The 13,620-nt window shown below is 39.5% G+C and overlaps 1 protein-coding gene across 1 annotated transcript in view; it reads right to left on the reverse strand.

The window, feature by feature from the left end:
- Positions 1 to 181: 181 nt before the first annotated feature.
- Positions 182 to 13,620, reverse strand: part of OPN3 (opsin 3) — a 47,666-nt gene continuing 34,227 nt past the window's right edge. The window contains exons 2-4 of the mRNA XM_011955692.1: positions 11,116 to 11,435; positions 4,338 to 4,589; positions 182 to 1,278 (exon numbers count right to left, since the gene is read on the reverse strand). Of these exons, the coding sequence (XP_011811082.1) occupies positions 1,015 to 1,278; positions 4,338 to 4,589; positions 11,116 to 11,435 (836 nt within the window). The 3' untranslated portion in view covers positions 182 to 1,014. The remainder of the gene's footprint in view (positions 1,279 to 4,337; positions 4,590 to 11,115; positions 11,436 to 13,620) is intronic.

A 13,620-nucleotide genomic window follows, 5' to 3' on the forward strand; every position in this document is an offset into this window, starting at 1 on the left:
AAAAAAAAAAAAAAAAAAAAAAATTGGGCAATAAGATGATTCAGTGTTTCTTTTCTATATTGTCAATGAAATCCTTGAGTTCTAATAATCTATGTTTAGTTTGTAGGGAAAGAAAAAATAATTTTTCCTTCTACCCACTTTAGGTTCCTTTGCTGGGGCCCCTATAACAAAAGACAGATTAACAAGAGAAAAACAAACATAAGTTTATTAGCAGATATATATATAATATATATGTGGGAAATACAGGTGGAAATACAGGGGAATGAGCAAATCTCAAAGAGCTGGCATCTTAGAACTCCCTGGCTTACATAGCGTCAACAAAGAACAGTAAATGTTTAGAAAACCAACAAAACAAAGAAAAAGAGCTTTGAGTCTGTAGGGGCAGCAATTTGGGAGAAGCAAATATATGGGAGTTTGCCTTGTAGATTCCTCTGGTGCTGGTCTCCAGGCTGACAAGGATTCAAAGATGTCTCTGAAACTCCTCTTTGTCATAGTGCACATATAAAAAGTCTTTTGTTTCCAACAAGAGGATTTTCTTTTTCATTCTAGAATTATCTCCTTGATAACTTCATCAGATATAGGACATGACACCGAATAGAGTCCAACAGTACAAAAAAATTCAGTATGTTCTAGCTACTTCACACATGTGTATGCGACAGTTACTTTTACAGTAAGGTATTTTCGAGAAAAATGTATTACGTGTTTTGGAAAATAGAGTAATTTAAAAAATATATTTGAAATGAAAATCTCCAACACATTAGAAGATGAAGTTAGATGCCCATCGTCTGCCACAAGTGGTTTTTTCATTATGTAAAGCACCCGTTGAATTAAAAGAATTTATTTTTGTTCAACCTCTTCCTGAGGCCCAAGAGCACATGGGCAGTTCGGATTTCCTGCTGGACCACAAAGTTCTGCTGATATTACGTAGAACGGGTATTCCAGACACTTCTTACGATGGAAGTCTAAAAGTGGCATCCAATGTAAGGCCCCATCCTTCGTTGCCATTCTTCATTCCTACAAAGGACGAACTTGGATCACATCAACTTTGGACCCATTGGTTTTGTCGCTGTCATCAACTGACAGTGATTCATCACTGGTGATGATAAAAATGATGGAAGAAGAGTTGAAAGTCACTTTTTTCTTTGGCCTGTCCCCATCTTTCTGTGACATCACAATAGGTCTGATCTGCATTTCACTCCCAGCTACTGGTAGGTCTTTAGCAGGCCGCTGGCACCTCAGCAGTCGGAGGCACAGGAGCTGCAAAAGGGATCTTCGAAACTGGGCAGAGACAAAATAAAGGGGAATATGAAGTAAAAGTTGGGCACTCATCTGGATTAACATTCAAGGAAATCAGCTGAGCTGAATTTGAGGTGTTTCTTGTTTGTTAGCGGGTGTGGACGAGGGGTTATGTGGTCATGCTCAGATCTACCTAAATCACCCCAGAGCTTTATGTCTTTTCTTCATTCTCATTCTTATTAACCAGAATATGTAGGACCATTTCAGTACCTTGTAATCCTCCAAGCTTCAATCTGCACACACTTTCTATGAGGACAGGTACCACTATTAAGAGATTTTGAACATTAAGTCAGTCCACAGATATTTAGTGGGTATCTACTAGGTGACAGTCACTGTGCTATAATTAGAGATTTTTCACTGTAAGCAACAAAAACAGACAAGGCTCTTCCTGGCAGAGTTTAGAGCCTGGTGTACTTGCTAATGTTTCTGTAATTAGGTGAAGAATTTTTTCTATCGAAATTACTAATAAGTTGGGGAAAAAATACTATGGCAGACAGCACTAATGTCATCAACAAACATAATTCTTCTCCGTGTCCTGGGTACAACATCAAATAATATTTCTTGGTCTCCTTTCGGCTTCTCCTCTCTGCTGTTCCTCTCGACAAGAAACTGGGGGCCAATGCATAAAGATCATAATATCGCACAATGGAAGGGACCTAGATTCCTAAATGACTGCACAGGACAGATCCCATCTCCTCCACCCAATACATTATTAGACTGTGAACTGTGACCTGAATGAGCAATAAACTCCGTATTAATTCACTGAAATGTTGGGGTTGCTTGTTATAGTAGTCAGTCCATCATGACCAATAAAACATATATCAAAAGTTAATGTAATTGTTATCCCCATTATTTAGAGCGAAATAAATGGTGAATATATGGACTTTCTCAGATCAGGAAATACCAATTAAAAATATAATAGCTACATTGATTTCTGTCTTGTTTGTTTGTTTTTTGTTTGGTTTTGTTTTACAGCAAACACTGCCTGATAATGTCTTCTTTAAGTCCCAATCTTATGCAAGTTAGCATTTAGTTTATACTCACATTTAAAAATATTTATTTTTTCTATCTGATTCAAAAATTTAAAAAATAAAAATATTTATTTGTTTGAGCCTTTATTCACTAAACCATTGCTTGGTTAAGTGTTAAAGATACATGATGATAAAAGTTAAATAGAGTATGTATGCCAAAAAAAAATGCTTTTCCATATAAATGGTAAGCTCTTTGAGGACAAGGACTGTTGTTTTTATGTATTGGTTTTTGTTTGTATCTTTTAGATTTCCTGTTTAAAGTATGCCCCTAGGAACCAGAAACATCAGGACCATGTGGGAGCTTGTTAGACGTGCAGAATATTGGGCAGCCATACATACTGAAGGAGAATATTCATTTATTACAAGATTTCCAGGTGTGGGGTACGCACATTAAAGTTCTAGAAGCAGTAATTTATAGCCCCTTGGCTGAGAGAAAGAGTGCAACAAATAATTGTTAATGTATTTTTATTTTGCCTGTTGAGAGAGTGGTCCCTAAAATACCTTATCCTCTGATAGAAAATTAAAGTTATAAACCATCTCACTAGAAAAATTCATATGTGTGCATACTAAAAAATTATTATAAACCATTTCCAGGGTTGCAATGGCTCTTCTGAGGCCAACTCAAGGAATGTTTAGGTCCTGTGCACTCCAAGTTTAAAATCTCTGGGTTAAAGGAAATAGAACAGTTGAAGGCAACAAAAAACGGAAAGAAACACTGTCAGTGAGAGGAGAATAAGGCACGTGGAAGTGAGTTTATGGAGAGTGTAAGCCAATAATATTCAAAGAAAAGGAAAGGCAAAAGAAGAGGCAGAGAGATTTAGCACTGAACATAATAAAGCTATTACAAAAGTGCCCGCTTCTTCCATATTCTTGAGCATTAGAAGTCACAGTGATTATTATTGCCTGTTATTATTATGACTTGTTATCTTTAAAATTCCAATGGCGTGATTAAGCATTACTTTTAACATTTAAATTCTCTGAAACTTAGAGGCTCAGCTTTATAATAATCATTTTGTGGGCTCTCCTAGCCATGACTCACAGCCATCAAGTCAAAACCTTTCAACTACAGAAACAGATGATAAGGAAGTTCCTCTTCTTTTTGAGACAGGGTCTCGCTCTGTCACCCAGGCTGGAACACAGTGGTGCGATCATGGGTCACTGCAGCCTTGACCTCCTGGGCTCAAGAGATCCTTTCACCTCAGGCTCCTGAGTAGCTGGGACTACAGGCACATGCCACCATGCCCAGCTATTTTTTTTTTTTTTTTTTGAGAGAGAGGGGCGTCTCATTATGTTGCCCAGGTTGGTCTTGAACTCTTAGCTCAAGCAATCCTTCTGCCTCAGTATCCCAAAGTGCTGGGTTTACTGGCTTGAGCCACCACACCAGGCCCAGGAAGTTTCTTGAACCAAATTAATTTAGGCTAGACATTTGCTGTGGCATGTGAATAACAACCCAGACCAATTGCTACAAGTATCTATAACCCCAAGTGAGGAGTTATAAGCACTGGCTTTGGGCACTGGATTTAGCAAACTAGGTTCAAATCCTGGCACCAATACTTCTTAGATTAGGCAAATTATTTAACTTCTCTGAACCTATTCACAACCCATAAAGAAAACAAGGAATAATATTAGTGCCTATTTTGTGGAGTTTCATAAACTTGCTAGTAACTTGTTTGTGACTTCCGTGTAACTTGCTTGGTACAGTAAGAATTTTAAATGTATTATTAACTTCGTAGCTGTTATTACTAGGCATAAACTATTTTCTGATGAATTAAATATTAATTTTACTAGAATTCTACCTAACAAGTGTGAATCCCTATGGGTAGTTCTTAGAATTGTTATGATTTTCTTTGGAAAAATTCTACATTTCTTCCTGATCCCTTTACATTCTGACAAAATTCTTGATTTGTTTTTTTAATTGAATCGACTCTGAATCACCTCTGTAAAAATATTATACTGTCATTGCCAACCCTATCCTCAGAGTGAAAGCAATCAGTTAATTGCAAAGCGTACCTTTCTGATCATGAAGACATAAATCACTGGATTGTATACAGTGTTGGATTTAGCAAAGAGGTACGAAACAATAGATATTGTTGGAGTGACCAGGTGGCCATGACCATTAACCACCAAGAAGCAGATCACGATATAAGGCATCCAACAGACCAGGAAGGTGAATATCATTAAAAAGCACATTTTGGCCAGTTTCTTTTCATATTTTAAAATCTTGATCACTTGAATTGTCTGAAGATCTTCCACGCAACGAAGCTGCCGAAAGGAGAAAGAAAGGAAAGGGCTTTAAAAAAATAAAAGAATGGCTTTCTTTTGTTATTTTTATAACAGATATTCAGACACTATTCTTGGCCCCACCTAAATGGAAAGAGAACTGAATGGGACCTTGGGAGGCTGACTTCTGACCCGAGACTCGTAGCTGAGTCCAGCTTTAACCTTGCTGGGCCTCAGTCTCCCCACTCACAACACAGGGTGGTTGAGCTACATAGCCGCCTACATCCTTCCGTGTTTTTTTAATGTTCTCGAATTTACTTAATAAAAAATAAAATGATTTTGCCCAGATCTTCAAATCTCTAAAAGACAACTGGAAAGAGTCACGATAAAATGGAAACAATTTCCTCACGATCCTGGAAACTCTAGAGTGCAAGTTCTGGAGTTCTCAAAGCAGACTGCATACCCATGTCATGTCAGGAGTTCTGCATGATGAAGCCTGCAGCTGGCCTTGATGAGAATTTAATCCCCAAGTGCATTCTTACGGAAAACCAGTTTTTCAATTCACTGCTAATGACTATGAAGTAGAATTTCAGGAGAAATTTGTTTGTGATTGGCTTCATTAGGGGCTCACTTGCAGAGAACAGCACTTGGTAAAACTCCTTCCTCTAAAATCAGCCTGTCTACTCCCAGTCTGTTCCCATTAAAGGGATGGAGGAGTGATGATGTACAGTCTGAAAGTTCTTTGAGTTTCTTGAATATAAATTTCTTTTTGCTGTTTCTCCTATTATTATAAATGTGTTATAATAATACATGGGCAAAGAATATTTCTGCACACCAAAACTACGTTCCTAAATAAAAATAATTCTCTCTAAACATTGTAATAAGTTATACGACTTTTACTACAAAAATACAAGTACTTTATATATTGATTTTTTTAAGTAGTTAGCATACTGTTGATACAGTATTGATTACTTTATGCTGGGAAATTTACTGCATTTCAATGAACTCTAAGCGTACCATTTAGTTCTGGCATTATCATAAAAATTAAGAGGGCCAGGAGCAGTGGCTCACGCCTGTAATCCCAACACTTTGGGAGGCCGAGGCGGGCGGATCATGATGTCAGGAGATCGAGACCATCCTGGCTAACACAGTGAAACCCGTCTCTACTAAAAATACAAAAAATTAGCCGTGGCGGCGGGCGCCTGTAGTCCCAGCTACTACTCAGGAGGCTGAGGCAGGAGAATGGCATGAACCTGGGAGGTGGAGGTTGCAGTGAGCCGAGATCGTGCCACTGCACTCCAGCCTGGGCAACAGAGAGAGACTCCGAGATTCCGTCTCAAAAATAAATAAATAAATAAAAATAACAAAATTAAGAGAAAGAATTTCCAAAGAAATCATTTAGAACATGTGCTTACAGTATTTCCAAATATATTTTAATCAAAATTCCCAAATTGCTGATATCCAAAATTATATTTAAGGAACTATATTCTTATCAAAATCATGTATTCAGATTAGCAAAGAATAGAGAGAAATAGGAAAAATTTAAGTCGTTGATTTTTTTAGAGTAGAGACACTATGTGTGGGGAAAAGTGGGTATTAAATTTCTGGTATTCGGTTAGTGCAAAAGTAATTGTGGTTTTTGCCATTAAAGGTAAACCTTTGAAGGTAACCTTATGTAAAGGTAAATAATATTCCTTTACCAGTATGCCAATTACTTAAAAAAATCAATATATAAAGTCTTTACATTTTTGTAGTAAAAGTAGTATAACTTATTACAATGTTCAGAGATGAAGATTTTTATTTAGGAACATATTTTTGGTGTGCAGAAAGGTAAATAATTTACCTTTAAATAAGGTTACCTTTAAAGGCTTACCTTTAATAGCAAAAACCGCAATTGCTTTTGCACCAACCGAATACTACTATTCTGTGTGTGCAATTCTATTTTAAAAGAAACTCTTTCATTTAATGTGATAGAATATTATTCTATTTTCAAAACATCATTTTGGGGGAGCTTCCCTAGAGTTTATAGGAAGGCTGTGGAGTTTTGATAAAACCTCTAGATTTGGAATTAGAAGATCTAAGTTTATATCCCAGATTCACCACTTTTGCTCGCAGTGTGATATCGGGCAAGTCAATAACCTCCTCTAAGAGTAAAGAAGAAAGGAGGTTAAACAAAAAAACCTATTAGAGTTAACAGAACTTGAGTTCCATTTCCACACGTATGACTTTGTGGGGTTGTTTTTGAGGTTAAGTAGTTATTTATATTTGAACTAGATATGAAACTAACACACTCATATGTATATGTACATTTATGATACTATAGGATATTTGGAATCATTATTGACTCTTCAGAGTTTCCATTAACAAGTAACATAACCACATCTCAGTTAACTGCCTCCCAAACCTCCAGTATTTAGGTCCAATAGTTTTATCTGTACCATTTTCTGGGCAAGTCAGTCTTTATCCCCTCTCACTATTTATCAAAGCAGAGCACTCATTTATCCATCTTGGAATTACATGCATGCTGGATAAATTAATTTAAATAAATGTTGGTCTATACGTCCCCAGTTCCTCTTTGGTATAAGGAGAAGATCTTGACTAATGTTTTAGATTATTTGGGTTTATATATGTGAAGTTTTCATGATTATTTTTTATTTATCTCTTTCAGGCCTCTTTGTTTCATTATTTTCTATTCCTTCATTCTGCTCATTAAATATTTTCCCAATAAAAAATTCTATTTCATGCCTTACCCTCTTTATTCAATCATTTGAGGATAGTTTTCAAAATTGCTATGGATGAAGCAATTTTGAAATGATTGGCACAGGCACAAATTTGCCCTAAAGAATGAACCACCTAAAACAAATTCTTCAGAATTCTCTATTAAAGTGTTCTTTGGCCGTATAAATGGCTGATGCCTAGTACTCATTAATCCAAGACATCTGTAGATTTTCAAAGAATTTCACTGTGAATCTTCATTCTCAAGTGTGTAGCTATGTCTCCATCGTTGTTATGAGTCATCTCTCTCTGAATAAGGAAACAGAGGCAAATTACTTGCAGTGAGCTCTCTGTTTCGGTAGCAGCTAAAGTCAAATCTCTTCACACTTTCACCCCTTCTCCTGTCTTCCCCCTTCTATGTCCTCTGCTTGTAACTCATTCCAAAAATAGTCACTGATCACCTACTCATGTAGACACTATTCTAGCTACAGCTGAGAAAATACATAAGACCCAGTCTCTGCTCTTGAGGAATTCACGATTTGGTGAGGGTGATGCACACTGAGCAGGCAGAAGCCAGGAGGGAGGTAAACAGGGAGGATACGGTAGTACACAGGATGGGTAACTCGTTCTGAGGGTTAGAGTAACAAAATCCTGCTGTTAGCCTTGTGAGGGAAGGAGGAATTAGTCAAGTAAGGAGGAGAGACAGAATGTTCCAGAGAAATAAAATGTGCTAAGACAAGAGGTAAAATAACAAGTCAGTGTCTGAAAACAAGAAATATTACCATTTGCCGCATCCCGAGGTGGCAAGAGGAGGGGAGTGTCAAGAAATGAGGCTGGACAGGTAGACAGGAGATGCCATACAGGACCGGCCAACCGCACCCAGGGGCTTTATTTTTAATCACAAGGACAGTGGAACTTCTGAAGGTAATACTTGAGAACAACTACTCTGGTGGCAGTGTGCAAAGAATGGAATAGAGGAAAGCAAAATTTTCAAAAAGGAGAACTAAGTTTTTTTTAACTGAGTCCGTGGCAGTGGGAGAGGAAAAAATGTATATACTAAAAAATATAGGGCTGGGCACAGTGACTCACACCTGTAATCCTAGCACTTTGGGAGGCCAAGGTGGGCGGATCATGAGGTCAGGAGTTCAAAACCAGCCTGGCCAACATGGTGAAACCCCACATCCACTAAAAATATTTTTAAAATTAGCCAGGCATGGTGGTGGGCACCTGTAATCCCAGCTACTCAGGAGGCTGAGGCAGGAGAATTGCTTGAACCTGAGAGGCAGAGGTTGCAGTGAGCCAAGGTTCTGCCATTGCACTCCAGCCTGGGCAATAAGAGTGAAACTTTGTTTCAAAAAAACAAAACAAAGCAAAACAAAACAAAAAAAATTTAAGTGGCATGGATAAGAACTGATCAATAGTTGGGTGTTGGGGGAGACATGGATAACACTCAGTCAAAGATTATTCCCTAATTTCTGGTCTTGGTAGCTAGGAATGATGACTATTCAATGAGAAAGCAAATGGAGGAGTAGAGGATTTTAGGGAAAATACGACAAATTAATCTTTACATTTGTTAAATTTGATGAGTCTGTGGACCATCCAAGTGGAGGTGTTCAATAGGCAATTGACTACCAGGATCTGTTAGAGGCTGGAAGAAAGACCTGAACTGGAAATAGAGATGTGATCAAGCTTGTGTCAGAAGGAGAAATCCTGGCCGTATGAAAGACCACTCAAGGCCAGTGTGTAGCATGGGACAAGAGCTAAACATAGGATGCTGGGGAGGCCCAAAGAAGAGAAGCTCTTGGAAGATATAAGAAGATGGGGCCAGAGAGTCAGCAACAAAGACAGCAGAGAAAGGCGCCCTAGAATCGATGGCAGGAGAACATCACAAGAAAGTAGAAGTTGTCAATAGTCTCAAACGCTGAGGATGCTAGAAAGGAATAAAAAGGTGTCCACGGGATCACATATCTGGGAGCTCATCAATGACCTGAAATGAGGGCTGTATTAGTGGCAGTGTGGTAGAGGAAGGAGTCTCCAGTTTGCCTTAAGTTGAGGAATAAGTGCTAGATAAACTTACTAAACTACCAACTCCCTGAACTACAACAGAAATTTATTTCTCACAGTTTTGGAGGCTGGGAAGTCCCAGGTAGAGTAGCTGACAAGATAGGTATCATTCTGAAGCCTCCTCTCTTGGCTGTTATCTCACTGTGTGCTTCCATGATCTCTTATTTATGCACACGTGGGAAGACAGAGAGAGAGACAGAGAGAGAGAGAGAGACAGAGAGAGAGAGCAAGCTCTCTGGTGTCTCTTCTTACAAGGACACTAATCCCCTAATCCCATTAGACTAGAGCCCCATCCTCATGACCTCCTCTGACCCTAATTACCTCCCAAGGCTCCATCCCCAAATACTGTCACATTGGTGGTTAGAGATTCCACATAGGAATCTGAGAGGGACACAAACATTCAGTCTATTAACAGTAAGAAATTGGCACATTTTATATGCTCAATAAATATTGGGTAAATGTATGCTTACTGAGTGACAACATGGCACCAAGAGTCACCAATGGTTCTTTGAGTTAGCAGTGACAAAAAGGAGAAAAATAAAGTGATAGCTACAGGGAGCTGAGAGTAGATTGTGATTTAAAAAAAAAAATAGCCTGGTAATATGCTAAAGGGAAAGGACCAGTGGTAAGGGAGAGTGTGAAGATACAAGTGAAAGAGAAAATTATTAAGAGGTGTCTCTGGGGCACGGAAGGGGGTGGGGAAGCAATCAGAATACAGAATCGAGTTGGTGCTGGGGGACGTCTCCTGTCGCTCTGTAACTGGAGAGAGAGGTCTAAGAATCAGTGGTTTGTGTAAAGAGAGGTAAGGAGTCAAAGGAACCCTTGATAATGGCTTTGTTTTGTCTGATAAATCAGAAGCAGGCTTATCTGATAAGAATGAGAGGAGACAGTAGGGCGAGAGATTAAAATGAGAAGTGAGGTTGTGTAATAGAGTGTGGAGACACTAGACCACACACACAGGGATAGAAAGGTTGCTAGAACAAGGCTGAGAGGACATCTAAGTGTGGACAGATGTGTTTTGTTTTTTTTTTCCAGCTCCTCTTTGCAGTTTGACTACAGGCATGGAGAAAATAGATGATTGAACTGATCTAGGGATTTTGTCTTTAACAAAGTTGGCATATGTAAAGAAATTTGAAACAAATTACTTAAAGTAATGCATGTAGCTAAGTCCGATTTTAAAAACAGGTGAAAGTTAGAGGGGTTTGACGGAGTGAGCAAGAGACTAGAGACGGAAGCAGAGAACAGAGTTGGAAGAATCAGTGGATCGGGAAGGAAACATCCATGGCTGAAAATAGAGACTGGGAAAGGGTTTGAGTTCAAACTGGAAAGTTCTTGTTGGCACCCAGCGTGAAATTGTTTGTGGTCAGTTCTTACCCTTTATGACTCTGGTGTGATTGCCAAACAAAACATCTGTGCTGTTCTCTAGTCAAAGTCATATGACCTTTGAATAAACAAAGTTATGGGAAGTGTGGAACTCCCTTTTTTAAATTCTTAAATTTTAAGAGTGTTCGATAATGTAGGGTTTTTTGGTTGCTGATTTTGTCAGTCAGAAGCTTTTTCTTTCCTTCTTTTGGTTGAGAGAGGGATGCAGAGAGAGTAAATGCTATTCCGCATTGATCTTCCCAGAGAGTGACTCATAGCATAAAATTCAACCAAATGGGAAGTCCCCTAGAACTGCTCAATCTCTGGGCAACTACTGATGACATAGGAAGACTTTCATTATTTTCCACACAAAATTTTCTACCCTGGATGTGGTTTGGGAGGGGGGCATCTGTAGTCTTCAACTCACCATTCGAATGGAATACAGAATATGGCCATAGCAATGGGTTACAACGCCCAGAGGCACCACCAGGCAGCCAAGAAATAAGAAAAGCACAAAGGAGGAATCGTTGGCATCCTTGGATTTCCAGTCCACAGTGCAGCCTAGTCCGTGTACGTCCAGGATGTACCTGTTCCAGCCCAGGAGAGGTGCTCCTGCCCATGCCAGTGAGTAGAGCCAGATGTAGGTAATGGCCCTCCAGGCCCAGGAAAAATTGATCACTCTGGCATGGACCACGCGAATGTAACGTTCATAGGCCAGCACAGTTAGGGTGGCAATGGATACAATCCCTGCAAGAAGAGAAAGTGGAAAAGTATAGCATGGTGCCGGGGGAAACCAGGCATAAGAGACGTGATACATTCTCCACTGGAAATACCTTACAGAGTATGTGAGACTGATAGAGGGCTAACAGTGTCTTATAGTCCCAAGGAAATTCTATTGAAAACAGCTATCCATAAAAGGAACCATAGAAGGGCAGTCAGTGGCTCACGCCTGTAATCCTAACACTTTGGGAGGCTGAGGTGGGAGGATTTCTTGAGCCTAGGAGTTCAAGACCAGCCTGGACAGCATGGCAAGCCCTGTCTTTACAAAAAATACAAAAATTAGATGTGGTGCCACATGCATGTGGTCCCAGCTGCTCAGGAGGCTGAGGCTGGAGGGTTGCTGGAGCCCAGAGAGGTCGAGGTTGCAGTGAGCTGAGATCGTGCCACTGCACACCAGCCTGGGCAATAGCACCAGACCTTGTCTCAAAAAAAAAAAAAAAAAAAGAAAGAAAACATAAAATGGAAAATGCCATGCAGATTAAAACAAAGATTAGACAAAAATTAAAAGCCCTAAATCAGCCTCACCCCAAAGATGCTCCTATTGCATTAAACTTTCTCCTGAAGAGAAATTCCAGAACGAGTAAGGGAGAGTCACTAGAGCAAGTGTCTCTTTTAGTTTACCTTCTCTTGGCTGTCTCTGACTCAGCCTTTGAAGTTAAAGGGGATTGCAAAAGCGCAAACTGAATGACATTGCAGTAAAATGATGGGGAGGATGGCCGTAACCTGCCTACTACCAGCAGATGTCAGCATACAAACTGTTCACATGCAAGGATTGCTGACAAGGGTTGGGGGTGCTTCTGGGCTTCCATGGTCTTCATGTATAACGCTATTTTGCAACAAGTCCTCTTTAATAATACTGTTTGTATATTTCTCTGTCACCTTCAGACAGTAAGGTACTCACTTAACAAGCACCTACTATGTGCCAGCCACTGTGCAGTGGATGTCCAATGGTGACTAAGAGACAGAACTCCAGATGTCTGAAGGGAACGTATGTGTGTAAACACTGACAATGACCATGCAATGTGTGGATGCTACAGTCGCCACACAATGGATTGGAGACACAGAAAGGGAAGCATTTGCACACAAGGCAGAAGCACATTCCAGGAAGAGTGAAGAAATATGTACTGGGGCATGGAGACGTAAAAGGACACAAAGGGGTCTACAAACGATGACTCAAAGACGCCAGGGCTCACAGGACATGGAAAGAGGAATTTAGAGAGAGCCACATTGACAAAGGCTTTTAATTTCTAGCTAATATTTGTGTTATTTTAATTTTTTGTTTTTTAACCTTTTCCTCTATGAAATAATAAATTATAAATCTGTTACTCTCTTGTCCTTTTACACAATTAAATTCCCCTTGTCCTCCTCCTCCTTTTTCTTCTGAAATGGATGCTCATTCTAGCAGTAGTAGAGAATTTAAAACATGATTGGAGGCCATGGAAACCAGCTTGAAGGCTATTGCAACTGCAGGCAAGACATGATGGGACCTCAACTAGGATGACATTAAAAGGCATGAACAACAAAGTCTGGATTCCAGAAACATTTAGCAACTTGTATCAACAGAATCTGTCTGTTTATGGAATGTGAGGCAGGAGGGGAGAGAGGAGTTAAAAATAACTTTGAGGTTTTTGGCTGGGCATGGTGGCTCATACCTGTAATCTCAGCACTTTGGGTGGCTGATGCAGGTGGATCACCTGAGGTCAGGAGTTTAAGACCAGCCTGGCCAACATGGCGAAATCCTGTCTCTACTAAAAATACAAAATATTAGCTTGGCATGGTGGCAGAAGCCTGTAATCCTGGCTACTTGGGAGGCTGAGGCAGGAAAATTGTATGAACCAGGGAGGCGGAGGTTGCAGTGAGCCGAGTTCGTGCCATGGCACTCCAGCCTGGGCAACAAGAGTGAAACTCTGATTCAAAATAAATAAATAAATACACAAACAAACAAACAAATAAAAAAGTTAGACTCTGATTCAAAATAAACAAACAAACAAACAAATAAAATAACTTGGAGGTTTCTAACCTGCCTAAGGAACAGTGAGCGATTACATGAACTGAAGTAAAAACCACAAGGTGTATGAACAGATGTGGGGAAGACAATAAAATTGTGAGCTTCCTGGAGCATAAATATTTGTTGAATGAGTGGACGCAGAGA

The sequence above is a fragment of the Colobus angolensis genome, unplaced genomic scaffold, assembly GCF_000951035.1.
Source record: "Colobus angolensis palliatus isolate OR3802 unplaced genomic scaffold, Cang.pa_1.0 Scaffold40, whole genome shotgun sequence".
NCBI lineage: Eukaryota > Metazoa > Chordata > Mammalia > Primates > Cercopithecidae > Colobus > Colobus angolensis.